This window comes from Alternaria burnsii, assembly GCF_013036055.1.
Source record: "Alternaria burnsii strain CBS107.38 chromosome Unknown 753, whole genome shotgun sequence".
NCBI classification, from domain to species: Eukaryota; Fungi; Ascomycota; class Dothideomycetes; order Pleosporales; family Pleosporaceae; genus Alternaria; species Alternaria burnsii.
In genome coordinates this window covers 232,007-259,315 of record NW_024066118.1, presented here as the reverse complement: position 1 = coordinate 259,315, position 27,309 = coordinate 232,007, and the positions used below count along the sequence as shown (strand labels likewise).

General features: G+C 49.1%; 11 protein-coding genes across 11 annotated transcripts; 4 read left to right on the top strand and 7 right to left on the bottom strand.

The window, feature by feature from the left end:
* Positions 1-1,905: 1,905 nt before the first annotated feature.
* On the bottom strand, positions 1,906-3,450 carry GT037_008191 (cytochrome p450; the record flags this gene model as incomplete). Its single annotated transcript, XM_038933238.1, has 1 exon — positions 1,906-3,450. The coding sequence occupies one exon, from the start codon at positions 3,448-3,450 to the stop codon at positions 1,906-1,908; it is 1,545 nt and encodes a 514-aa protein (XP_038783903.1).
* A 719-nt stretch (positions 3,451-4,169) lies between these two features.
* GT037_008189 (wd40 repeat-like protein) lies at positions 4,170-9,954 on the bottom strand (the record flags this gene model as incomplete). The annotated part of the gene is made up of 7 exons (XM_038933236.1): positions 4,170-4,649; positions 4,701-5,186; positions 5,257-6,548; positions 8,707-9,112; positions 9,289-9,606; positions 9,690-9,816; positions 9,875-9,954. 7 exons carry the CDS (start codon positions 9,952-9,954, stop codon positions 4,170-4,172), a joined length of 3,189 nt encoding a protein of 1,062 aa, XP_038783901.1.
* Positions 7,219-8,321, top strand: GT037_008190 (delta-delta-dienoyl-isomeras-like protein; the record flags this gene model as incomplete). Its single annotated transcript, XM_038933237.1, has 2 exons — positions 7,219-7,325; positions 7,580-8,321. The coding sequence occupies 2 exons, from the start codon at positions 7,219-7,221 to the stop codon at positions 8,319-8,321; spliced, it is 849 nt and encodes a 282-aa protein (XP_038783902.1).
* Positions 9,955-10,707: 753 nt separating the features above from the next.
* On the top strand, positions 10,708-11,658 carry GT037_008188 (uncharacterized protein; the record flags this gene model as incomplete). The annotated part of the gene is made up of 1 exon (XM_038933235.1): positions 10,708-11,658. The coding sequence occupies one exon, from the start codon at positions 10,708-10,710 to the stop codon at positions 11,656-11,658; it is 951 nt and encodes a 316-aa protein (XP_038783900.1).
* Positions 11,659-12,101: 443 nt separating this feature from the next.
* Positions 12,102-12,816, bottom strand: GT037_008187 (zf-u1-domain-containing protein; the record flags this gene model as incomplete). The annotated part of the gene is made up of 3 exons (XM_038933234.1): positions 12,102-12,364; positions 12,417-12,467; positions 12,519-12,816. The coding sequence occupies 3 exons, from the start codon at positions 12,814-12,816 to the stop codon at positions 12,102-12,104; spliced, it is 612 nt and encodes a 203-aa protein (XP_038783899.1).
* Positions 12,817-13,209: 393 nt separating this feature from the next.
* On the bottom strand, positions 13,210-13,672 carry GT037_008186 (uncharacterized protein; the record flags this gene model as incomplete). The annotated part of the gene is made up of 2 exons (XM_038933233.1): positions 13,210-13,505; positions 13,561-13,672. The coding sequence occupies 2 exons, from the start codon at positions 13,670-13,672 to the stop codon at positions 13,210-13,212; spliced, it is 408 nt and encodes a 135-aa protein (XP_038783898.1).
* A 3,404-nt stretch (positions 13,673-17,076) lies between these two features.
* GT037_008185 (uncharacterized protein) lies at positions 17,077-17,496 on the top strand (the record flags this gene model as incomplete). The annotated part of the gene is made up of 1 exon (XM_038933232.1): positions 17,077-17,496. One exon carries the CDS (start codon positions 17,077-17,079, stop codon positions 17,494-17,496), a length of 420 nt encoding a protein of 139 aa, XP_038783897.1.
* Positions 17,497-17,609: 113 nt separating this feature from the next.
* On the bottom strand, positions 17,610-18,602 carry GT037_008184 (uncharacterized protein; the record flags this gene model as incomplete). Its single annotated transcript, XM_038933231.1, has 2 exons — positions 17,610-18,223; positions 18,419-18,602. The coding sequence occupies 2 exons, from the start codon at positions 18,600-18,602 to the stop codon at positions 17,610-17,612; spliced, it is 798 nt and encodes a 265-aa protein (XP_038783896.1).
* A 508-nt stretch (positions 18,603-19,110) lies between these two features.
* GT037_008183 (uncharacterized protein) lies at positions 19,111-19,428 on the bottom strand (the record flags this gene model as incomplete). Its single annotated transcript, XM_038933230.1, has 1 exon — positions 19,111-19,428. The coding sequence occupies one exon, from the start codon at positions 19,426-19,428 to the stop codon at positions 19,111-19,113; it is 318 nt and encodes a 105-aa protein (XP_038783895.1).
* Positions 19,429-21,137: 1,709 nt separating this feature from the next.
* On the bottom strand, positions 21,138-25,556 carry GT037_008182 (uncharacterized protein; the record flags this gene model as incomplete). The annotated part of the gene is made up of 6 exons (XM_038933229.1): positions 21,138-21,285; positions 21,340-23,208; positions 23,257-23,687; positions 23,952-24,234; positions 24,496-24,966; positions 25,015-25,556. 6 exons carry the CDS (start codon positions 25,554-25,556, stop codon positions 21,138-21,140), a joined length of 3,744 nt encoding a protein of 1,247 aa, XP_038783894.1.
* A 320-nt stretch (positions 25,557-25,876) lies between these two features.
* On the top strand, positions 25,877-26,925 carry GT037_008181 (uncharacterized protein; the record flags this gene model as incomplete). The annotated part of the gene is made up of 2 exons (XM_038933228.1): positions 25,877-25,940; positions 25,994-26,925. The coding sequence occupies 2 exons, from the start codon at positions 25,877-25,879 to the stop codon at positions 26,923-26,925; spliced, it is 996 nt and encodes a 331-aa protein (XP_038783893.1).
* Positions 26,926-27,309: the final 384 nt, after the last annotated feature.

Sequence of the window (27,309 nt, the reverse complement as noted above, 5' to 3'; positions counted from 1 at the left end):
GTGCCTAACAATGTTCCGGTGGTGATGGCGTCTGCCAACGTGCCAATACTGTCATGCAGATTGTCACATCGCGCGTGGGCACATCATCAAAGGCGCCACGGCTTCGTCATCTTCGTACATTTACTGTGTTAGCATTCCCCTATGTAGGACAAGCTCACACCGTTTTCTCCAGCCGTGTGATGGTGGGAAATGGCTGAAGATACGAGGCTGGTGGCGGTGCTGGATGAAAGGGGGATCGACAACATGCATTTTGTTCCTTCGCTAGATTTGCACCCACCATTTGCATCGTCGTACAAAATCGCTCCACACATACACGGGAATAACCTCGCACGAAAAATGTCCGCTATCACGACCTTATCATGCACTTCCATGACCGCAATCTCCCAGCGCACAGGCTATCAGCCCGCTATTTTGAGACGCAAACTCCACTCCTACTTTGCATGCCTCATCTTCCCGTCGTACGAGCGATTAATTCCACAGTACGAAGAAGGATTGGTGATGATGTTGGAAGGGTAGCCAGCCAAAGTGGTATACGGCCTACCCCGCCAACTACGCGGCGCTAATCACCTCCGACACGAGAAAATCAATACCACTACTGCTGGAGGGCTGAAGAAGGCTGAGCTTAGCACCATGGAGCTCGACAGAAACCATCCGGTGCCTTCTTTTTGGGTAACCGAGACTGACCCCGCGTGTGCAATACTTCTACACCGCCAGATGCGTTGGCAAGAGCTGCATACACCTACTGCACGGCGGCGGATGAACGCCCAGCCGGGTATGTGTTACCAAGAGAAAAGAAAGTCAATCTATGTGTAGAACGCATGTTCGCGCTACTGATAGGGCGTGTCTCAGCCTCATGGCTACCTTTCTGGTCGTACACAACAAGGAAAACATATCAGCGCAAAGTCGCCAATCAGGAAAGTCACACCAATGCAAGATACTGGTCTACGGGTGGTGCTCACAATGCGCGCACGTGGCGGATCGAGCATATGATGCTTTTGTGCGATTGTTCATCTATTCCTCACGCTACGCATCCCAAGTCATCACATTCGACTCACGATGTGTTTTGGGAACCGGGTATAGGAAGTGTTTCTGACACCTCCAGCACATTCCTTTGCTGCCGCGCCATTGCAGATGGTGCCTTGGGCCGGTTTCGAGAAGCCGAGTCTAACATATGCTTCTTCCGTCTCTGACACGTTGTTGTTTCCTTCTTTCCGTTGCCACGCTGCGATCAGCGGTCTTGGTTGGCGCTGCGATGCTGAGTTCTAGGAGCCGCGTGTCGATATATAGGGTGGTAAATGCTTCTCACTGCCGCGCTCTGATCAGCAGTTTCGGTATGCGACAGCATTTTCTCAGAAACAGAGCGGTCATAGACTAAGCGCACGGTATTGCTTTCGCACGTAGACTTCTCATTGTATCTTACTGCTGTCAGACGGCGCATCGATTCGAATCGACAGCTGATGCGCTTGGAATTGCTTCGTCATCCGTCTTGACTAAGCGCTTCCACACGTGGTTACGTAGAACTGGAAGGGATAGTGGACTACTTGAAGTTGCACCAAATGTCGACGACGACAGTGTGGATAGTCTATGAATCTCCAGCGATACAGATTAGCTCAAGCAATTTCGGTCGCGTTGGTATCGAAAGTGAAATGGCTACTGTCCATTATATCTGGATCACAAGCTAGGACCGTGTGAGTACATCTCTCTCGAGGAAATTGAGCGCACGGATGTACAGGCTCATATGAACATCGTGGTAATGCTCTATTTCGCATGAAAAGTCGTGTCTCTTTGGCTTCAGATTGAGCGTTCGCGAGATGTCAGCCGCAACAAGATTTTGACAGGCGGTTCAGCGCTGTTGTAATTGGATGCGTAAGCGTAAGCAATCTGTTCTTGGAATACAATCCTAACTCATTCTGTACGTCGTGTAACCCTTACAAAAAAGTCCTCCATGATCCATATTCCCGCACAACTCATCCTCGCCGCCATGTGTGGCTTCACGGTCGAGAAGTCAAACTTCCTCAGCAGCTCAACAAACACCTTGTTGAATTCCATCAATGCAACATTTTGACCCAAGCACTTGTACCTTCCGTTGTGAAAGACAAGCTCAACTGTACTAGCCATGTTTGCAAGACGTGCAGGATCCCCCGAGGCTTCGATCCAGCGCTCTGGTCTAAAGAGTTCGGCGTCTGGTCCAAATGTGGCTGTCGAATGCTGGATGCTAAGGTGCGAAGACCCGATCTGAGTTCCTGCAGGGATGAATTTGCCTGCAAGGACATCACCACCTGGAGGAACAGATTTGAAATTTCCGCCGGTGGCCGGGGGTAGAATGCGCAAGCCTTCTTTGATACATGCTTGAAGGTAGGGTAGACGTCTTGCCTCAGCGTCGGTGATTGGTGACGATATGGTTCCATTAGCGATGCCGTTGTCGATCTCAGCTTGTAGCTTTTTATAGGCAGACGCATTTGCCAGCAGATAGAGTATCACAGCACGGATCGTAGACGCTGAAGTATCACTCCCCGCGACAATCTGAAGAAGCGCTTCGCTTGACGCTTCTTCCGGTGTAAGACCATGACGGATGAACGACCCCAACATGTCGGATTGCGACTTCGCCCCAGGTGCAAATCTCTCCGCAACTACATTCTTTGCGACATTGATGAAAGCTCCAAAACCAAGCTTGTCACTCTCTTTCGGAAGGAGACCCCTCATCAGCCGCGAATGCAACAGATCAGCCAGCCAAGGTACACTTCCGAGAGTTACCATGAAGGGAATATACGCGGTAGTGATTTTGATGTAATCGTGAAGGTCCTCATCTTGCTTTAGGTACCCAAATGGCTTTCCGAATGCCAATGCGCTGATGACGTCTAGAGTGAAGTACTGCGCCTTGAGTGAGAAATCCATGGGCCGGTATTCAGTACCCGAAGAAATGTACTTTGTATCAATCAGTTCGATGAATGCAGCAACCTGCTTATTAACAGTGCCCTCCATGGATTCATTCTCTTTTCCCGAGTACCCCGCGGCCATCTTAGCTCTCAGCTTCGTATGCCCAACCTCATCGCGCATCGAAAACAAGTTGTTCCGTCCGGGCTCGAATTTCATCGCATTGTACCATGGCCCTCGTGTGTATTCCGATCGCACCGCCGTTGTCCGGCGCACGATGTCTGTGTCGCTGGTAACCAGCTCGGTTGGGCTGACGCGCACCAACGGGCCATATTTGTCTGTCAATTCTTTCGTTGAGTATGCTAGTCGGCCGCTGAGCGACTCTTTCACCATCCAAAGACTAGAAATCGACGCGAAAAAAGGCCCGGGGATGTGCGATAGGCGGTACCACTGCAACGCGACGCGCGCTATGTATGCTAGGAGTAAGACGGTTGGGAGGCCGATAGTCAATAGGCTGGCGTAGCCGCTGCGGGCGGGGCTCGGTCCGCTGGCGCCATCAACAGCGCTGCGCTCCATCTTGTGATATGTTTTGAGGAGGAATGAATGCGCAGTGCGCATTTCTCTTGACGACGCAACATGGCACTTTTGTACATTCATCCGCCGGGCGTACGCATACTGCGTCGTGCATTATCAGACGGCAGGCGTTTCCCGCTTGAGCTCCTTCCCGCGAAAGCGCTAGCTTCAAGACGGCAGGCAAGAGGTTGTACTTCAGGCGCCCAGTATTACTATGGATCAATCACAGCAATTGGCATGGTAATGCGACAAATTTTCCCTGCGATGGCCAGAGTGCCATTCCTTCAGCGCCTTTCGAGAGTAGTGCCTGGAAGGACGTACACGTCATGCACAGAGTATAGCGAGAAGCAAGCATTATTAACGTTACTTCATTCACGTACGGAGTTTAACCATGGCGATTACCCCGCGCACTATCAGGTCATATACCCTGGTCCACGGGTCATAGTTGCATCCTCGTTCGCAGAACGTGGGTGATCGGTCGACCACGTTGCGATCTGGAACGCTACAAACGTCCTCGTGGATGCCTATGCATTCAGGGAAGAAAGTTGGCAGAGAGATACCGTTGAAGCCTAAGATATGTAATGATGTGCGTTGCTCCAGTCTCGGTCTGCCAAATTGAAATGACGTATGCGATACGCTGCCAATAGTATTGACACTAAGTCTATCTTTCAAGTACCGAGAAAGTAAGCCTGCGTTGATCATTCAGGCCTAAATCACCCTTGTTACATATTACCAGCTCTTATAACAAGTAGGGAGATCGCGATGCCAGCTACAGTGATCATGTAAGAACTGACACCCGACGCAGCAGAGACATCCGATGTGTACTTTGACCAGCATACGAGGAAGACCAAACTGGCGACGAAGACCAGGCCGAAGAGCGTCATGATATCGTTCGGATCCCAACCTTCCTCAAAGTAGAGACCCCACGCATCTGCCAGTTCTGTCTCAGGATCAACATCTAATGTCGTGCCTTTTCGTTTTGGTACCCATCTAGAGATGTGGGTTTGATCCTCATGAACGTCTCGTCTTGTGTGCTTTAGCATGTGTGCGAACGCTCTTGGTGGTATTACTGGATATGTGCTGTTCAGGGGGCATGCGAAGTCGTAATCTGGATGATCACGTGGAGGCAAGCAGTTGCAGCTAGCTTTGCAGCAATCTCTGTGATCACGCACTTCTAATCTGTTACCCATGCGAAGTTTGAACTGACGCAGTATTAGCTGACTGGATTAGTCTTTGAGCCGCTGCAAACTGACCATATTGAAGTGAATCGCTTGAATCTTCCTGCAAGACAAGATGCGCATCACACGAGAGCGCCGTTTCTGCACCTGCGTCTTCAAGAATGTGAAGAATTCGCGGTCGGGTTTGATGTGGTCTACGCGATCTTGAAGCAAGATTCGATGTTCCCAATTGCGATGCACACAGGACATGAGTCGGAGCGACGATCTTTCGGGTGAGGGCGATTTCGCTCTACGTGGCTCACTTTCTAGCTGTGGACCGTTATGTTCAGGCAGTACCGAACTTCTCGGGGATTTGCCCCATCTGGATATGTTTTGCAGCCCGCGAAGTATGTTGTGTACCAGTGCAGGGGGGTGCCAACGACCGCTGGTGGAGGTAGCCTTTTCACTGGAGTGGACGACGGTGATCGTGGCATTCAGGGCGCGTTCCATCCATTGTTTCAGCTGAGCTATACCGCCTTCGTGATGCTCTAGAACATCGTCAAAGGAGCGTTCACCACATTTCTAGCACTAACGTCAATTTCTGTCATCAATTTGAGACCAGTAGCCTGCGAGATGCAAGAAATTGACTCACGTGGCATTCGATCTTGATTCGTGTCCAACCAGTCTCCAAAGGAGGTTCCAGACATTCCAATGAAACAAGGAGATTTGTCATCATGAAGATAGCTGTATCGTTAAACATACGTACGAGACCTTTTTCGGATCTACCACTTTCCGTGTGCTCTTGGGTGTCTTTTCTGACGTGGGTTTTGGAACTCTTGGTGACGGATGTGATAGGTTGAAAGGAATAGAGCGATTGTGTCTGATCTCGAAGTATCGCAAAAGCATTGCTCTGTGTCAAAAACGATCGGAAAGCATCTAGATCGTCATTGAACTGCCGCTCGTCGATGGGCTGTTCTTGAACCTCGTCATCGGAGCTGTCGTTCGAGTCTTTCATTGTTCCATGTGTGAACCTGTTGTCACTACTGACGCATTGAGCAACGTGACTGGCTCGAAAATGCACAAGCTTCGATGCAGTATGTTCCAGGCGGTCTTTTGCCTCGTTTTCGAGATTGTCCGCATACAATTTAAGAGTTCCACATATGTATCCACGTAACCATCCTGACCCAACAGTGGGATCATTGCGGGCAGATTCGTATATTGGTCCCAGTACTTGGTCTGACTGTATGACAGATACGAATACTCGTGTCATGACGTGGACCTGCTCGCGTGAGAATCTACTCGTACTCTTCCGAGAGGATACCGTCATTGAGGTTCCTGAAGATTCTGCAGAGAACACAGATTCCATAGGATCGGATGTTGTAGAGACTGTAGATGAGCCATCGATCACATCTTCTACGCTCGGTTTTGCTGTCTTCCAGATAACTTTGCTCGGCGTCTGAACTTCGCTCGTTCTTTTACCTTCGCCTTTCAAGGACTGGAAAGACCGACGTTCTAAAGCATCTTGGCTACCGATACTTGTCCGCGACTCGGCCATATTTCTTGCGTCCTTCAAATAACTGCGCATGGCAGTCTGACGTACAGTTTGCATGACGCGTTTGGTCTTAAAATCACCAGGTTTGTTGCCGGTGATCCACTGAAAGCCCCCATTGCTAGCTGACTGTACCTTGGAGTATCGAATTGGTTCATCGAACTCCTGCGGGGTGGAACTTTGTTCATAGTCTTGTTTGTCTCCACTAGCAGCTGGAACTTTGCCTCGGCGGGAAGGTTGTGTTGAAGGAAGAGAAGTCTGTTCAGTGGGGAATGTAGGCTCGGACGTCTTGATTTCATGTCCTTCCGTATGTGCCTCGTTTCCAGTCATGTCGCAATGCGACATTTCGACTTCGTAGAGATGAATGACGAAGGGGACAATAGGATAAGTCACAGCTCATAAAGCAAGAATGCGAAATGGAAGCAAGATGTGAAGAAGGATATCAGCCCGCATCAGGCTGAAGACTCGTCAGATGACTACAGCCACAACCTTGCTGACAGGCAGTACATTCAGTCTTGTGCGGAGATTCAACGTCAGTCTTCATGCGTAGGTTAGCATGCGACTAGTCAATCCTTCTTGGATAGTCGTCCATCTGGAAGGAATTTGTTCACAATGGAACTGAAAGAGTTGCGCTCACCATGATGGCGTCGGTAAGCCACCCCGGCGGTGTGTGCGAACTTAAGATGACACCCCCAAGTATCAAGTTTGATGGTCGACCTGACATCTCAGTGTCGCTGGTGGTTGGACGCGACAATGCCATGCCCGCAGTGTCAGCGCGCGTGTCAGCCGTTGAAGGTCGACCGGCCTGAGTGTCGCGTCGGGTAATCAGCTAACCGCATGTGCTCTACCTCGGCTCGATACCCCATCACAAGCTACCCCAGCCGAACGACTCGCCCGCCCAGGTCATCAAAGCCGACGACGTCTCTCTCTTACTCTTCAATACATTTCCATACTTTGTCCCAGCAGTGGACCCTTATTTCTAGCAGCCAGCTACCATAACTTCTTACAAAGAGAAAGAGCAAGGAAACACGACGGCGCACGACAGGACGCGACTAGTCAGCAACAATGGCGGAAGCATACCAAAAAGAGTTCTTCAACGTTTCGTTCCCAGCGGAATATGTTGCGCACGTTGAGATCAACCGGCCGGAAAAGATGAACGCGTTTAAAGAAGTGTGAGTATAGAATGTTGTTTCTTTCGTACCCGATGATCAACGACTCCGGCTACCTGTGAACATCATCTGTTTGAATGCAAGAGAAGGAGATATATCTGTTATACAGTTTGGTCATGGAAGTATGCGGTTTTAAGTCTTTTAGCAAAGACATCCGTTACATTCTCAGCCTCTATTTCCACAGCATACGATAAATCGATCATACCTGCCCACAACCACACAACCAACTCGCCACAACCACAACTAACACCTGCTAGCATGTGGCTCAACCTCTCCGCCATCTTCCGCCAACTCTCCCACGACCCCTCCGTCCGCGCCGTCGTCCTAACCGGCGCAGGAGACCGCGCTTTCACCGCGGGTCTCGACGTAACCGCCGCCTCAGAATCCGGTCCCTTATCTTCCTCAGACGTAGCTGGCCAGGACACTGCGCGCAAAGCAAACGCCGTGCGCCGACACATTCTAGAATTCCAATCCTGCATCACCGACGTCGAAAAGTGCGAAAAGCCCGTCATTGCCGTGCTGCATGGGATTTCTTTTGGTTTAGCCCTCGACATGTCTCTCGCTTGTGACATTCGCATCTCTACCACCACGACCAAGTTCTCCGTCAAAGAAGTCGATATCGGCATTGCAGCAGACATTGGCACTTTATCCCGCTTACCTCACTCCGTTGGGAACTTGTCTTGGGTCAAAGACATTGCTTATTCTGCACGTATCTTCGGTTCCGACGAGGCGCTCCAACATGGTCTCGTGTCGAGCGTGTATCAAGACAAGAAGGAGGCGGTAGGCAAGGCGTTAGAGTTGGCGAGCTTGATCGCATCGAAGTCACCAGTGGCTGTGCTAGGGACGAAAGAGATTATCAATTATTCGAGGGACAGGCCGATCAGTGAGGGGCTGAACTATACAGCAGTGTGGAATGCGGCCATGTTGCAGACTGAGGATGTTAAGGGTGCCATGCTGAGTGGGTTGAAGAAGACGACACCCAAGTTCAGCAAGCTGTAGATGATCATCAGGTATATGTCTTGCAAGAAGGAAACCAGATAGAATACTTCAAAAGTTTAGCCTAACTTTTACCCACGTATCATAACCGAGTAATGTCTTGTATGGCACGCATCATAAGCGACGCCTCCAAAAGCATCATGAGAGCTTCCATAGTCGACATGAGCAACACCACGCACGGCAATCCAGTGTTGGACTTGAGAATTTTCATTGACTCTAAGCGCCTGGACGTGGTAATGCCGGAAGAGTCCCAAACCCATCCCGCATGAGCATCAATCATAACCCATGGCATGCTACAGAAGATGTGGAATCGTGATTTTCCCGTTTACGCCCCACCATTTGCACTACCCACAACTATGCACTACCGTTTATCCCCGTGCCATGACACCCCAGCAGCGGATCTTGTTGTCAGTGTATCCAGCAAACAGGGTCTGGCCGTCGGCGCTCCAGGCCAAGGAGACACACTCGGGCTCCCGGCTCTTCTTGCCAACCTCCAAGTACTCGGGCTTCAGCTCGTCAACCTTGCTCTTCTTCTCGAGGTCGAAGATGATGATGCTGGAGGCGGTGGCAGCGCACAGCCAGTAGCGGTTGGGGGAGAAGACGAGGGCGTGGATCTCGTCACCGGCGGAGAGAGAGTAGAGGTGCTTGGACTCGTTCAAGTCCCAGAGCATGGTGGTTCCGTCCTTACCACCGGAGGCGCACAGGGAGCCATCGGGCGAGATGGTGACGGTGTTGATGTATCCGGTGTGACCGATGTGGTCGGTCTGGATGCGGCAGGAAGCGAGTTCCCAGACCTGGATGATGTCAGTCTCGAGACACGCCAAAAATCCAAAACAAGTCGATTGTGGGAGTGTAAATCAGTACTAGGTGATAATTGTCTCATAGCCGAAGCTCTGAAGTAGCAAATACATAGAAAATCATCATATGAAGGGGGGAGTGGTGAAAATGCTGCAGAACCAAAAGTACGCACCTTGACGAGCTTGTCCCAACCAGCGGAGACGATGACGGGGTTCTGGGGGTTGGGGGAGAAGCGCACGCACGAGACCCACTCGGTGTGGCCCTTGTCGGTGATGGTGTACTTGCAGTCACCGAGGGTGTTCCAGAGCTTGATGGTTCGGTCGCGCGATCCGGAGACGATCTGGCGGTTGTCGGCGGAGAAGGAGACGGAGAGAACGTCGTTGGTGTGGCCGACGAAGCGGCGGGTGGTGACACCGGTGGAGAGCTCCCAGAGGCGGAGGGTCTTGTCCCACGATGAGGACAGAGCGTAGGCGCCGTCAGAGGAGATGACCTGTGCAGCAATTGTCAGCTCAGCTGTCCCCGCTTCCTAGCCAGCCAATTGCTTGTGCTTCATTTTTCGGAATTCAAACGTACACAGTCGGAGACAATGTGGGAGTGGCCGTGGAGGCTCCTCTTGGGGTAACCGTACGAGGTCTCGTCGCGGGTCAGGTTCCAGATGATCAGAGTCTTGTCGCGCGATCCGGAGAGGAGCATGTTGGGGCTGGTCGCATGTCAGTATTGCGCATTCTGCATATTTCCGCCCGCTCGTGTATACGCACTTCTCCAGAGAGGTGGCAAGGGAGGTGACCCAGCCAGAGTGGCCCTCGAGGGTACCACGGAGTACGAGTTGCTCGGCCATGATTGTGGTGGTGAGGATGGACGTAGGCGCACTCGGGTGTTAATGGACAGTCCTGAGGATGTTCGTCGAGGAGACGCACAGCAAGACTTCAAAATTCAAGCGAGGCACTAGTCCGCGTTGGCGCTAGCGCGGAGCCGGCCAGCCCTACCTTCGTAGTCGACCACGACCCGGGATGCTGCCAGTTTCGCCAATGGAGATGACTTCATATAAACTCTAGTGATGTGCTGTATGATGTCTGATGGGCAGTGGTGTTTGCACCCTACCCGTAGCATATCGACCATCACTCCAACTGGTCAGACCTCCCTACCAGTCGACACCAGGAAGCACACTTCATAATCAACAACAACATTCCTAGATCGCTCGACTCTCTCATTTCCGTCTTGTCGCAGATGCATACCAATGTTGAGCGCCATGTCTCTACCCATGCCCTTCAATATATCCCTAGTTTTGCACTTTCAGTCTGTCCTCCAACAAGACCGTCTAACTCCGCTCCAGTCTTATCTCCGCTCCCTTCCCCACCACATAGAAGCTTATACACATCAACCAGACAACATTACTCATATATGAGAACCAATCGCAAGATTTCCTCTTTCGCCTGAATTGTAAATCCAGATCTACACGCGAATATATATGCACATATGACAAGTCCAGTTCCATCTGCCGTGAATGCACTGAAATAACCCTCGATGTAAGCTTCAGGGAAATCAATTCCACAACATCTCGCCCACCAATCCACAAACACCCTGTTAAAAAATGTCCCCATCCACAACGTCCATCCTCCTCCTCGGCGCCGGCGAACTAGGCAAAGCATTCCTCCCTCACCTCACCAAGCTCCCCAACACCCACACCACAATCGGCGTGCGCTCGCCCGCCAAGTACTCCGACCTGACATTCCCCAACCTCTCCCTCACAGCCATCGACCTCGCATCTCCTTCCAAAGACCTCGCAGACACGTTTTCCGAATACGACATCCTAATATCCTGCACCGGCTTCGGCGCAGACCCCAGCTCCGTCCTCAAACTCGCCAACGAAGCCCTTCTAGCAGGCCAGATCCGCCACGCTCGGGGTAAATCCAGATTGTGGTTCTTCCCCTGGCAATGGGGCGTCGACTACGATGTCACCGGCGACGGACAAGGCCTGATGCCGTTGTTCGGTGCGCAGCGCGATGTGCGGAATTTGCTGAGGGAGAAAGCACAGGAGAGTAACGTGTGCTGGACGGTTGTTAGTACGGGCATCTTCATGTCTTTCCTCTTCGAGCCGTTCTGGGGGATGGTGGATAGAAGTCGAGAAGGGGGCAAGGAGGAGGAAGGAGAGGTAATAGTGCGTTGTCTCCGGGACTGGACGCATAGAGTCACCGTTACAGACGTCCATGACATTGGACACGTTCTGGCCAGGATCCTCGCACCGGATTCGACGGTGGAGGCGACGAATCGTGTGGTATATGCAGCGGGGGATACAGTCAGTTATGCGCAGTTGGCCGATGTCATCGAGAAGGTATCTGGCAAGCAAGTCAAACGGGAGATGTGGAGCATGGAGTATTTAAAGAGTGAACTTGCGGTGGACCCGGATGATGGGATCAAAAAGTATAGGCTGGTGTTCGCGAGGGACGGTGTGTGGTGGGACATGAATAAGACGGTGAATATGACGCTGGGCATGGAGATGACGAACGTAGAGACGTATGCTCGGGGTTTGTTTAGCGGATGAGAGAATGTTTAGCGATTGCAGGAAATGAGCATGCATGGTGTCTTGATGGTTTTCCACTTCTGTACATTTCGTACGATTATGAATAGATTGTTCGACCAATATTACTACGTGGCGTGAGCTCATAGTATCGCAACAGCCTGTGAGCGGAACGTACTTGTTGCCGCAAAGAAGCTCGAATGCCTTCGCATCTGCATCAACCTCCATTTTTGTTCGTGGCTAAGGGTATCCGGTACGCCGCATCATGCTCTGTTTATCCGCGTAGGAACCACAGCATTCGCGCCCGTGGCTGCTCCATGTCCTTCTCGGCCACTGCCCCTCATAGAAACGCCGGGTATATCTTCGTCGCCCTCAATCTTCCTCTTCATCCCTAGATGACTAGTCGCAAGTCCGTAGTTGTCGTGACTGAAAGCAGGTATCATTCCCCTGTGTGCATCGGGTCGGTCCTAACGTCCCGGCGGTCCAGGAGGATATCTGCCTGGAGGTCCACCAGGTGGCATGCCCATACCGCCAGGTGGCGGGTACGGCATACCGGCAGGAGGCGATCCTGCATTCCCTGGTGGCGGGAAAGGGAACGGAGGCATCCCTTGAGGTGGGCCGCCGCCCATGTGTGGTGGAGGGAAGGGCGGCATGTTGGGCGGCATTCCGCCAGGACCTGGGGGCATGCCTTGCGGTGGGAAGGGTGGCATTCCGTTTGGTGGCATTGGGGCTGTAGCACTGTCAGCATAGAACAGTTAGGCGGTAACTATCAGGCGACTTACGACCTCCGCGGCCCATGAACTGCGGTGGCATTCCACCCATAGGCGGCATTCCTACACTGGTTAGCACTCCTGATGTCACTTGGAGCTCTCAATACAACTCACCTGGTGGTGGGAAACCAGGCATACCCATGGGTGGCATTCCCATGGGAGGCATTCCGGCCATTGGTCCTCCGGGGAAGCCGCCAGCCAGGTTCTGCTGGAACAGGGGGTTCGCCTGGCCTTCTGTGTTGTACGCGTCGGTGATACTGTTGATGACTTGCTGTGTCTGGTCGCTCGATATCTGCTCGTAGTAGGCCTGGACGTTGCGGAGGTGGTTGCGACCGTTGTTATGGGCCTTGCGCACGCTCATACTATCGTGCGTGAGGTAGACATCGCAATAGTCACAGAAGAACTTGGGCATCGTGTATGGATTATTCGTCTAGTCGCCGAGATGGGAAATTCGTCGTAATGGGGTCGGCAGCGAAGTTGCGCGTGAAGTGCTGGGCGCGTCGCAAGAGCTTAGAACTGGAAGAATACCGTCGGCCATGGTTGCGCCGATGGCTTGGCAGCCACCCTTTCACGTGCTCCCGTTTTTAGACATCGCGCCCAGGCAGTCGCCTCTTCAGCATCATATCATCCTCTGCATCATTTTGTATCGATCATTTACTTTCGAATAGGGAATTCATTACATGCTTCTGATCACAATGCAAGAGACCACTTTTGAATGTCAGGACTTGTAACAGACTCCATCCAGTAGATTCCTCGTCACGAGTCTCATCCAAATACTCTTGTCGGATATCAGTCTACCATCATCCTAATTGGCATCATGCGCTGATACTTCGATCTCTACCCGCATGGCGTCTTCACCCAACTTCACAACACCAACACACGTCCAAATAGGTTCGTGATCCGGCACCCATTTCTTGAAGTTCCGCACCATAGCGCTCAGCGCCTCATCATCCATAGGGATGTGGTACGAGTTTACGCGAGATACTTGCGACCACCCCTTCCCCCCAGCATTCTTTAGGGCGAGCTCTACATTCTCGAATGCTTGGTCGATTTGCGCGTTGATATCTTTGGGTATGACTCCGGGTTGGGGATCCCATCCACCTGGGAGGGCGATTATTAGTACCCAAAGATTCTGTAGCATTGTGATGTGAGTTACCTTGACCTGCACACTCGATGCGATCACCGACGCGCACTGCTTGGCTGTACTTGAAGTTCTTCTTCGCTGATTCGCCCTTGCCGGGGTATGCGTAGTATTGAAGATGCGACATGACACTTAAGGTGAACCAGAGTACCGTGATGTGCTCTCTAAGCGTTTGATTTGATCGTGGCCAACCCTCAGAGCATCGCAGCACTTGTTATGTATCACCATCGGCATACGCCGCAGGCTCTGGATGATGCCGAAGATAGCTTACCAATATGACCGAGAACTATCCTTAGTCGCTTTGAAAGTTTTGTGGCTCTTTCCCTGCAGTCTTGCTAATCCAGTCCACGCCAACATACTTTCGTTCAAAGTCCAGATCACTCTTACTGGAACTGTTCAACTTTCACATGGTCTAGCGCGCTCTGCATCATGCCGGATGTGTAGTTGAATTCCGAATTAGCGTTGTGTATATGCACCATACGTGATAGTAAAGCAGAGAGTATGCTTGACGTCATAACGACACGAGTGTCAAGAGATCCTCGTACATCTTGGCCTTTTTAGTAGTGCTTTGATGTCCGCATCTGACCTGGGCAAAATGTAGGAATCGGTTAACGTCGTGTCGCGGTCCTTCTATCTGCTGATGACGTCAAGCCAATGGCCGTGTTCGCGGCGTCTTGGGTTCGCGCCTCACCACATCCTTCCAAGGATCGTTTTCCTGGAGCTACGACCAACTGTTCACCCTTGCGCTTGGGTACCAAAGAAAAGATGTTGTTCTGATCCTCATTTGCAATACCTAGGTCTTTCAGCAAGTGTACCAGAGTCTTGGGCGCCACTACTGGCCAACCGCTAGGGTCAAAGGCAGGCTCAAAGCTGTAATCCGAATTGTTGGGTGGGGGAATACAGCTGCAGCCTTGTTTGTAGCATGGATCGTGGTCGCGGACTTCTATGTGTTGTTATTTGGCACCTTCCATAGCTGTCAGCGTACTGCCTGTACAGCTAAATCCTCCATAGCATTCAATTTATCACTCCTACACTAACGCCATGTCATTTCTACTATCACATTTCCACTATCCCACTACCACTGTCGTTGTTCCACTATCGCACTCCTACTCCGTCGACTATTCCTGTTGCAAACATCGTCATTCGCGGGATTGTTGGTTCGTCCAACCGCATTTACTAGCTGGTCAATTGCAAGAGCAGACGCGTCAAACTTACTTCCACAGAACCGACAGCTGGCCGACGATCGGACTTTGCTTCAAGAACAACTTCGGCAGCACATTTTTGTCGACCAAGACTTTGCTTTGCGACTCAAGGTTTTGTGGATATGGGTGACGAGAATCAGGTGTCGGTAAGAATAAGTGGTAATACTTGCATCTATTTGTATTCGACCAGTGGGCTGACATACTGCGTTTCAGAAAACCTCAAATTACACATGGCAAGTGCACAGTGCAAGCACATATTCTTCTGTGCTGCTGGATCACCAAGATACCATGCCACATTAGATCGTCATCTTGCACAGACGGAGAAAGTGACGATAGTCACCGGCTCCGTTGTTGACCAGAACATCCGTTGGCTTGGCTTACATACAGTATCGTTCGCCAAAGTCTTGAAAGCAAGCTCTACAACCGTCCTGCGTGTGGATCGACATTGTCCTTGAGACTCGCCGCGAGTACAAGCGCAGTACTACCTACACAGTGCTCGACATGCCATTGATGAACGCAATTCGTCAATCGGGTATTGTTCTGAGGTGGCAGTGTGCCGGTGCACTGAATGCTTAGTCAGTACGGATGGAGGAAGGCTCATGACCAGTTGTACAGCAACGATGGAGGTGCGGAAACTGCGATGCGTCTTCGCGCTATTGTGCGCGAGAAGCTTGCAGCAGTAGTTCCCGCCATCGCGCGGAGCGGACGGTATCAAACCGTTATCAAGATCTTTGCTTGTTTGAAGAGACTCTCATGCCATGTCATAGATATCCTCAGTGCTTTTCGTGCACCTGAGTGGGGGTACTACACACTAGACACGACATGCAATTATCAATTTTTAAACTTTATCTTGTATATTCGCAGCCGACAGAGGCAAAACTACACTCTTTCAGTTACGAAAATACAGCTGTACAACACCAATACATCCTTCTTCCCTTGGCCGTGCTGAAGAGATGCTTCGACATTCTCGTGGTAGGGCCTTCATACATCCCAGTACCCGTACAGCAGTTGCATGGTGTTGGTCGTTAGAGGCGACAATGCCATACCCGCAGCTTCTCCGTGCGTGTTGTCGGGAGGCAGGTGAGGCGCGAACTCAAGAAGCCGCGAACACGGCCAAGAAGGTTGGAAGGCTCACGATATAGTTGCGCTAGTATTTGTGGTCTCTATAGCGAGTCTTGTGTGTCTCGTATGCTGGGATGCCCTAGGATTGGACGTTTCAGCTGCAGCAGGCGTGGGTGGGTACATGGTTGATACACTCAGCCTGCTCATCGCTATGGTGGTACTCGGGGTTCAGTAATAATGCATCACAAAGAGCGCATCGTAGATTACGTTTTCAATCCACGCTTACATCAAAACCCAGCCGGACAACTACCTCTGATAGCTGTTACGCGTAGAAACTTTAGACACGCAACTGTCGCCTCCCAGAACTAGCGGCAGCGCGATCTCAGCTAAGCCACGACAACAAACACTCGGTGTGCCTTCCTTAGAGTTGTGCTCACCACTAATTGCTTACCGACACCAAAATAGCAGGCGCATGGTGTGCATCAGCATGAATGTCTGTTTCTGCGAAGTCGCATCAGTTTGATGCGACAAGATTGGAAAGATACAAGCGGACATTCTCACCAACAGGGATAACTTGGAGTTACAATTAGACGAAGAGAAAGCCGATATACCATTTCCAGGATGGATACCGCAACCACTTGAGCCGTATCGTGGTGGAAGCTATGCTTGAGATCTGACTGAAGATCAACGACAACGATGTCGTCAACAGCAAGCGAGCCGCATGCTGGAATTGGCTCTCGAAGGCACTACACCAAAGAGAGATACCAAACACCTCTTGGGACAGAGTGCTTCTTCCTACTACAACAAAGCGGATCAGACCTATGTAGATATAGAGAGAAAGCCTAGAAGACTACAATGCTAGTAATCTTTGTAAGTATCCTTACTAGGACGTAGACCGTAAGATATACCATGCATCAAGGGGTGCCAGATGATGGTGAGACTCTGACATTTGCAGTGTATTCGCTTGTTAATATTGGGACGACAACTTCTCATGCCTAGCGATAAGAAACATCTTCCAATTACATATGCCACTTCCAGTTCTCTCCAACTCCTTGAATACCAATGTGCAGTTGTCACTTTCGCAATCTTCTGCACTGCGACTGCCCGCGTCTGGAGGCAATTGCACCTGCTTGCCACCTTAGATACACCTCCCCTCGTTGAAGCTCAACTGTACCTGCCTGCCAAAGTAGCATGCTCTCCTGCCGTCAGGTAAATCGTACGACAACAGGAAGGGCAACTGCAGTCCCAAGCTGCCACCTCAAAAGCGATGCCCGGCCCTCGCCAGCTGGTTTTCTCTTCTCTCCTCAGGACTGTGACCTATTCGCAAGATTCTTCCATGAATTCGAGCAAAGCTTCTTCCAATACTTCGATCGCCCAGGACGCGTCCTTTGCCTTCTGGTTCCCGATAGCCTGCACGCTAGTCGGGGTCCTTTTTACTATATTCGCTTTTCTCCTCGCCGTTTTTACCACGTTTCGCAGGCGTGATCCGTTAACAACACGCCTCGACCAAATCCTGGCCGTCCTCAGGACCATAGGAGAGTCAGGCGACCTCCGGGTAGTACGAGACGACGTCGCGGAGTTGAGGAAGGCATTAAACGCTCCGGGGCTCGCCTTCCCCAGCGATATGCTCACACCTTACCGTCGGTGCTGGGGTTCAGTAACCTCATTAGAGGCGAAGCTAGGATGAGCATCATGTAGATGATTTCTTAAAACAATCACAAATCTTCTTGCATTACATGATACACGGTGCAATCTCCAATCAATGTTTGCAAGTTCCTGAGTATGTGCACGCTGAGTAATCTATGCAACATCGGCAGCCTCGTCCCATTGCTCTCTGATACTTCCAGGTCTGCAATCTGGCGAATAAACTGACCTGAGCTCTTCACGTGGATAGAGCCATGTGTTTGTACGCCAATGCCAACTGAACGGCGTGCGACAACCACCCAGACCGCGATAAACGAGAACCTCGATGTTGAACCCTTTTTTCGGACCTTGCCATTTTATTGTGATAGTATAGTCTGTCGGACAAAGAGTACACGATCCGAATGCAGGTCCAGAGGCTAGGAATTGGCTTTGTCCGGTTCTTTTGGCCAGCTCGCGAAGCTGTATAGGGAAGCTATCGGGCAAATCTCGCCAAATGCTGACATGTCTGCAAAGTGCGTGACCAAAATCGCCGATGTATCTTCTGAGGGATACCGAATCACCTCGCGAATGAGTTAATGATATTGCCGACAGTACCAGAAGGTGATCATTGGAGATGCGTGCATGCTGGGTGACCGAGATTACCACTCCGTTCGGGTGATGAGAGGATCGGGTTCGTTGATTGAGTACGCGAAGGGGCAAGCCGTGATTGGAGCCGTAAAGGTGCCGGTTCATGACCAAGCGCGTATGGTGGTAAGAAATGTGGCAAGTAAGTGGAAGCCAGAGGTGCTTGTCCAAACTTCGCTTGCATGGTAGACTCTCTTCATCGCACGGAATCATGGCTCTACTCCAGCGTCTATGCCAACGATGTAGTTTCGTACAATGATGACAATAATAAAGGAATGGGATATCTTTCTCGAGCAAAAGTAAGAGCTTTTCTCTCTCTGCCAGTTGCAGGGGAAGATTGCGTGGTTCCCAAAGACTGTGAAGACTCTTACAGGTCAACGCAAAGGACACCAGAGAGCATGCGTCGAGATGTGTTGCAATCATCAAGATTATCTCTAGGGGAAGATTGAGGGTACACCGATCTGACGGATTGCGCATTTGTCGAAAAGATCTTGCTAGCCTTTCAATGGCTTCCTGGGCGACCATGACTGGGTTCACCAGGCGGATTTGGTGTTCGAAGCCTCCAGCGGGGCGTACGTTCTGGATCTGGATCGCCAGCGCCATCCTGATGCGCAGGTGTGGCTAACTTCAAAGACTGGAAGGAGAACTTTGGCTGAGTAAGACGTTTGCTTGACGAAGACGTAGGCTTAAGTGATAACTAGAAGAATGTTCAGGTTTCGTCGTCATCTGCAATATATATAGTTGAGTGCGCATCGCGAAGCTATCCCGTGGTTCGTAACCACTCCAACCATGGTACTGCGACCCGTATTATTGATGCGAGAAGAAAATAAGTTTTTGATTGTCTTGTCGTACGATTTACTATACATTGCAAAGAGCATGAACGATTCTTTGTTCACTGAAGGTATGGATTAGAGGCGATGAGTTCTATTAGCCAATCAGCAAAATACAATATCAAAACCACATCCTAGACTTGTTCATGGCTTAGCGACTTTGACTACAAATGTTGCTCATAATGTATTGGGATCCATCTATGCTATCCTCGAGTAAGCCGCCAACCATGCTCGGTAGGATTCAAGGCCACCTTGGTACCTTCGGCGCATTGTATCATCTCGCTCTCGTTGAAGCCACTAAAGAGTACTGCTAAAACGGATGATTTCCAAACACCTTTGGCAGCCTCAAGCCCGTGAGCGCCTCGTGTCTTCCAGACCGTCAAGCTTAGAAATACCACGGTCAAAAGTACCAAACTAGCAAAGAATGACAGCCAAGCCCATTGAACAAGTATGCACGTTTCTGTCTTGTTTGCACTCCCCGTAGCGTAGATGGTCTTCGCTTCAAACGCTGCATCTATCATCGAATTGTGTTAAGAGGTCTACAAAGCCGGATCCTGCAGACTGCTTCTTGCATGCCGCTGTATGGAGATCTTTCTTGGGAGTTCAAGTTCAGTCATACTCACGAATTGTTGAGTACTTGTCGAGGAAAAATCGTCTCAATTGGTTGGCCGATGATATCTTGATCAAGGAACTGGAGGCAGAGCTTTCGCAATAGTTAATAGCATGTCGATACCACAATGAAGGCTTTGAAAGATATTTTGACTCGACTGGCTGTTCTCCTTCCTTCTCTCCTGACTGTGAACAGTAGCAAGTGTCATTACCCCACTCGGCACTCCCGTAGCGCGTCCCACCACTGTGGTGACGATCTAGGCAGCAATAGAGGATGATTGTGGGTATCAACCTAAGTCATCACAAGGTATATTGGACCAGTCGTAGTCAAAGTTTATAGATATAGTATGGTGTAAGTAGAAATTTAAAGGATTACGTAAAGAGTATTATTAATTTTAGGCGGCTAATAGCCGCTAGCTACTATACTTAAGTACTTTACATATAAATAATATTATAAATTTAGTAAGCTCTTACCTTCTTATAGTTATAAATAGCTAAAGTAATAGTTTTAGTCTAATAAGGCTAATAAAAATATAATTTAAAAATATATTAAAATACTAAATAATACTTAGTTAGTATTACTAACTACTAATTAGTAGAGGCTTATTAAGATTATAACTATAGTTATAATAAAGTTACTTTAGTACTAAGTACTAAAAAAGAAAACTATAAATATACTTTATAATAAAAAGCGCTACTAAGCTTTACTTTGTTTTTATACTTAATAGTACTACTAAAATTTTAAGTAAGTACTTTTTTAGCTATTATAGATATTACTAACTTTAAAGCTTTAAAATAAGTACTTAAAATAGCTATAACTTTTAGAATAGTAATATTACTATTTCTCTCTTTAAATTTACTTTATTTTTATTTATTATTTTTTTTTAGCTATACTATAGTAAAATAAAATTATAAATTCTAAACTATATATTAAAGAACTAGTTAATAACTTAAAGTAAAAGAAGAAGCTTATAACTACTAAGTTAAATAAGCTTTTCTTTACTAATAATATTAATCTTATAAAAATTAAAGTTAATAAAAATAATACTTAAATTAATACTACTTTTTTTAAAGCTTTTTAATTTTTAAAGTATACTTACGTAATTCTTATTAAGAATATTAAGAATAATAAAAGAAATATAAGTAATACGTAGTTTTATCTTAAGTAATAAATAACTATATTAATATAGTTAAAGAAGAAGTCTTTAGCTAAATAAAAAATACTAAGTAATAAAATTACTTTTATAAAGCCTTTATTTAAAAATAAAAATATTACTTATATAAATAAAGTATTAAAGTACGCTTAGAAGTTCTTAAAGTTATAATATAATTAGTTATAAAATAGATTAGATAGCTTTTAGTAAATATATACTTAGGTATTATTAGTTAAAATAAATAGAATAAATGCAATTAATAAAATACAAAATAGATGACGCTCTGCTAAGAGATCGGAAACGCCTCTACGTAAAGAGTATAAGACTCTATACAGCATGATAAGTACAAATGAGAGACTTCGACTCCGTTACTTGCATGTATCGCAAATGCAAGAACAACTCATAGACTGCGAGGCAAATACTGGTTGATTCTAAGCGGTGGTGTTCATCGAAGAATATCGCGAATATCACTCATTGAACGAAAACACCCGGTAAGTGACGCACCGATACGTGTACTCACCACCACGGAACTCGTCAGGTATGTTGTTGCAATCCTTGAACAACCTGCGTAGTGCGTACCGACAATCATCTCTTCCCATGCGCCAGTTGTAGCCCCTGCAATACCATTAGTCATGCTGAACACGTGTGATAGGAACGTAAGAGACTCACTCGCACCACTCCATATCGTCATACGGTTTCGGCGCTCCGTTCTCAACTGTCTCCATGCCGAGATGCAGATACTGTGGATTTCGACTCTCAGGATAAAACCCTGGCTGACCATTTGGCGGAAATTCCCATCCTTGGTCGCCATACTGACCGAAGCCTTTGATCTCCGCATCATTGATACACCAAGCGTCAATTGCTTGTTCGAGATTGTCCGGAGAAAGCTCCCTGCCAGTAGCGTACTTGGTTTCATCCCAACATCTGGGTGACTGGGGCTTGCTACTGCCTTTCGCGGTCAATTGTTCTGGTGCAGGAAAAGATGGATGTTCGTCCCAAGGAGGACTATCGCCCTTCGTGACGCCGCTTAGATCAAGGCTGTAGTCGATAGTCCCAACGGTAGCGGTGAAGCCGTGCGACGTATCAGAGTCTGGATCGCACTTGCTCAGACCTTCCTCAAGGGCAGCGATGCATTCGTCTTTTACGAACGATGCTTGCTGACTGTCGCCATGTGGCTTGGCGCGAAGCCAGAATGAGCGGCGATCGGGGACGTCGAGTTGGGTGATACCCCAACGCCAGTACACGTTATCTGAGATCGAGTTGGAGGGAAACTGATGGCCATCGTTATCGCCACACCACGTTTGATTAGCCGATTCAACGCTCGTACCCCCAGAAGCTACATCGTCTCTCTTCGGTGCATCAAGTGGGTGGTTCAAACACTCGACGGTAGACTGGATTTGATGGTGAATAGTGAAGGAATAAGTGCCACAGCCGATGTCGATGCCTCCATTACCTGCCATGAAGCCACCCTCATCGCCTACTTGGCAAGATTTATTCTCCACAAAGATTTCGAATGCCTCTTCGCATGAGAAAGCACAGTCGGTGGCATTTTCTCCAGTTTGGGGTCTCCACCACAAGGCGAACTTGTAGTCGCTAAAAGTGTTCGAGCTTTCCCGTATCCAGAAACGCCGACGTTTGAACTGCACTTGCTCACCCTTAGCGTTGACCATCCAGGTAACGTCTTCGGCTGAGCCGTCTGCTTTCTCGCAGAAGTTGGTGTAAGTCGCATTGAATGCTGAGCTTGGAAACATGGTATCCTCATTAGGCATACAGTAGCTGAGCAAGTCTGTGATTGGAATTTGAGGCTGGATTGGAACGACCCAAGGTTCCACGGTCATCGTTCTCACATCATACTCGGTTGGAACCGCAGTTGGTAGACCGGTCATCGTTGGACATTGCGTAGTGCATCTCTTGATCGCACCAGCCATACGGCAATATGCCGAACACTCCTGCGTACTAGAAGAGCTCGAGCTACTAACAGTAGAGGTTGCCGACATTGTTGAGCTAAATGATGTTATCGAGGGCGTTACCGATATCGTCGCCTTTCCTTGAAGCTCAGTGCCAGGAATGCGGATCGAAGGATATATAGAGTTACCAGTTATCGATCTCTCGTAGATTAACATGAATACGAAGGCGGCCATAGTCAGTGCTACTGACGGATTCATGTTGATGAATTGGTACGAGATCTCGGCGAATTGCATCACCACTTCCATTGCTTCTTGCACTTCTGGTATCGTCCAAGATGGTATCCAACTTGAAGTTGTCGCCAAAGAGCCAAGATCTTCGAAAGCAGCACCGGGTGAGGCATTGAGAACGACCTGCTTGGTAGCGCATATTGCTCCAGTCAAGTGCTCATTGAAGTCCAGACTACGGGCTTTTCGAGAACCGGAAAAGCTATCGTCGATTGTACATTTCTGGCTTCTGTCGATAAGTTCAGTCATCCGCTGTCCGAGAGCCTCAGGAATATAGATCTCGATGTCTCCTGGCAGGTTTTGGCCTACCGAACTGCTGAACGTTGATTGATGCGGTGTGTTGGAGCTGAGTATGGTTAGTACGCCGATCAAGGATAAAGACACGAGTACCTACGCCGTGGTTGAGGCTACATCAGGCTTCCGCGTGATCGTAACCATTGCTGTCCCAGTTCCGGTAGCGAAGGCAAGCGTGGATGCCTGCGCTGCGGAAGCTATAGGACCTACTTGGTTGAAGGGAGCATGAATAGCAACCGGCACGAGTTTCGAATTGATGAGCTTGTTCGCTATCGGAAAGTAGAGCGCTGCCAAGAACGCCAGAGAATATCCAGCGATCAAGATCTGTCGTGCTTCTAGCTCAGTTTGGGGACTGACAAGAATGTTATTGATAGTCTCGAGACATGTGTCGTCAATGTTGGCACATGCATCGTCTAAAGCAGTTTCGATTTTCCCGCGCAACTCCTCAGACAAAATGAGGTCGAAACCATCTTTCGGACTTGGTGGATCGGTAAATACGATACGTGATCCAGTGAGAGTTGGTGTAGTAGCCTGCATATCGTCAGTGATCAGGAAACGGTATTTCAGCAGTGTTGGTTGTGTACCAGAGTTGCCGAGTATTGATCGATATCACCCAAGGTGAGTGTGAAGATCTCAGCCATCAAGATTGATGGTAATACGAACAAAGCGATCAAAGTAAAGTGTCGAACCATGATGTGGGATAAAGTAGGAATGAAGGGTGGGATATATTATTGACAGTGCTATGTTGATGTCTGGCATGTTTGTAGCTGTCTTAGCAGCAGTTTATATACCTACAACCACCTCGAGCAGTTTGATTTTCCGTTGATCGTTCCGAAAAGTGATACCAAAAAGTGTCAAGACCTGCTTGCGTTTCGGCCCTCTGATTATTCGTTCACTTAATTGAAACGCGCCTCCTCCTGCATCTAGTTCTGTGCCAATTTCTGCATCTTGTCGGCGTATAAGAGATCCTTGATCTTGGAGGGAGTGGGGGGCGGAAGCACCCTCCTGGATGCGGTTGCTGGTAGCATGACCATAGTCGTATGAAACCGACGCGTGGCACTCCGTACTCTTCCTATCACTGTAACTCAAGTAGTCAACTGCGCCGTTCAATTCTGCCCCCATTGACTGACCCTGACGTAAGAAATGGTCAAGAAGTATGTCCTCGATGGCAACATGAAAGGTCATGATGTTTCAGATTACTGTCCAGATACCATGAACTATGCAGGACCACTTTGTAAACACAGCATTGGATCAACATCTATTGCCAGAATTAAGACGAAAGGATCGATTCGAAATTGCATCAGAAAAAAGGTGATGGGTCCAGCTCGTCTGCTATGACATATGCTCCGCTTCTGCTGCCTTTAGGATCTCAAACAACTCTTGATCGCCACGACGTTGCGCACACTCGGCTGGCGTGTCCTTGCCTACCCTGTCTCTAATAGTGGGGTCTGCACCATGTTTCAGCAGATACAACGTTTTCTCCTTAGACCTGTAATGAACGGAGTGAAGGAGCGGCGTAGTCGAGTTCTTGCTCATGTAGTTGACGTCAGCGCCATGATCAATCAGGACAGCCATCGTAGCAGTGCCGTTCCTGTGGCCGCGGACTTTTATGGCGTCAAACAATGCCAACGGATCCATCTCGGCCCCATAAGACAACAGAACTTGCAGCGCCGTTGGGTCTTTGAATTGTGCCGCTGCGGCGAGCGCAGTGCCAGTTCGTAGACAAGACCTACGCCTCACGGATTCGATGTTCGGATCCGCGCCGTTATCAAGTAGCCAACGTAATAGGCTTTTGTTATGCAGCGCTTGGCTATGACCGTGTGAGTAAGACCGTAAGTGAACTGAAGTAGGTACTCACTGTACAGGCGGCCTCTCGAATTCCGTGCTATTGATATCCCAACCGTGATCGATGAGTTGCTTAAATACAGCAGGCTCTTCTCTGATAAACAATTCATCGTATGAAGAGTATTTGAGTGTAGCTCCGTGATCGAGGAGAATTTCGATCGTACGCAGAGAGCCAGTCGATATCGCTATGGTTAGAGAGTCTTGCAGTTCTTCGTAGCTTCGTTCTGGATGCACGCGAAGCAGTTTCAGGAGCTTGTCAGTGTCATCAGAGTCGATGGCCTCCCGTATTTCCCGAGGTGCGTTGTCCATGTCGCCAGTAAAGGATGCCCGAGTGATTTGGTGTGCGGCACCATTGTTCTGGGGCGGGGTTGATGGGTATGTTATACTCGAAACATGCGGCACAGTTGTGTGCGGGCCAGGCGGTAATGACTTTCGAGTGATTGTAAGATAACTTGCGTCATGCCAAGACACTAACCGCTTGCGATGGTCCCCAGTTCGCACACGGCCTCGGGTTTCAAAGGACAACACCTTTGTTAGCCTGAGTCTCAGCATCATCTATGTCCTTGCAGGTGATGAGACCTTCTGGCACGGTCGATAGCGCGGGCATCGTTCCATACGCTATGTACCTACGACGCCCGGTTGAGGCACGGCTTCAGCCTACGTCTCCTGTTTGCGCCACTTTCATGATACGACACTTGCAGATAACCAAATTCATGAAGCCGGTATCTATTCCAAGTCATTCTGGCTTTCAACTGATGGCGAACACACACATCTGCGTGCCGGAAAACGACTCTTCGGTGTGACCATCAAAACTGGTGAGCGCATAATATTTCAAGAAGAATACTAAATATTCACGACCTGCAAGAGTGGAAGATATGAATATTGTTCTCTTCACGGTTCTGTTAGCCATCTACTGTTCAACTGCGAACGTCATCTTGCGTAAGTACTGCAATCTCTGTTATGTTCCTGACTTCTTGTTGATGGTCGCCAAGGATATTCAAACAGTGCCGATGAGTTCTCCCAGAAGAATGCTCGTGTGGTCAATTACGGTATTAGCAAGCACTCCCTTTTCGAAAGAAAGCTCAACAGCCGTGACGGTCGTTCGAAATGCAGTGCGCCCAAGAGAGGCCCCGGCATCGCAGAGAGGAGTCTGGTGGTCTCCTTCGACAACTCTACCATCGACCGACGCATGAAACTACCCACACCTGAGAACATAGCCAAATATATCAGGGATGAGACTAATGAAGCCGAGCCAGTAGTTTGGGGCGTGAGGGATACAAATGCGGCGAAGACTGAGTACGACGTCAACACCTCGTTATTCGAGGAATACAAATTCTACCAGAATGATGATGGCTTGAGTCTTAGTGCTACGCATTTGACAGGATGTACTATGCTGGCTATCATCAGCCGCAAGGGTATATGGATCGGGCATTTCTGGGAGAATATAGCGTTCTCTATAGACAAAACTAATCAGTTTTGGGAAAGATATAAGAAAGACCAAGACAAGATTTTCGAGGAAACGGTCATCAAGGGCATGAGAAACGGTAAAGGAAGTGGCGAAAACAAACAACAAGACTCTTTGCGGCTAGCTGCACCTAAGCTCGACGACGACCACATCAAGGCATATCTCGTTCATCCGTCTTCAAACTGGGAAGAAAACGGTGACTACCGTGGGTACTGGGACCGGATGAAGGCCGAAGCAGTTACTCACATCCCAAAGCTTGGTCAATCAGATCGGTGGGTAGAACAGGCATATGTGCCCACATCCAACAAACGCACACTAAGATATACACCGCGTGGGACATTGCTGTTCAAATACGACGCGAAACATCGCTCAGAAACGTCATCTGAAGGTGCATCGGGCACACAACAACTGGCCATGTTGTGGAGCGAGACCACGGAGTTGCACAGAGATGCCTGGTAGATTGACACTATGGAGCAAATCTGCTTCATACTTGGGGCTTGTGGTGTCTGATCACCCCTTCTCGGTGTCTCTTATGATGCTCAAGCTACACTTAGGTGTCGAACGCAACTCTTTGCCGCTGCTGTCAACAGATCGCAGAACCCGCATCCGAACTGGAATGGTGATTACACTACGTTCATTTCCTTCATTTTCTGGTAGCTTTATTTCTTATCAGTATGGCTGAATGTTTCGGAAGGGCTCATCTCCCGAATCCAGCAAGCTCCTGGCCATTGTTGGAGGCAACATCACGATTGGGGTGGAGTCTGCGTCTGCAGTTGTGGCTCTGTAGCTGTCAGTGCCTTCCTACGCTAGGGGTTTTCGTATGGTCATGATGTCACAGTCAAT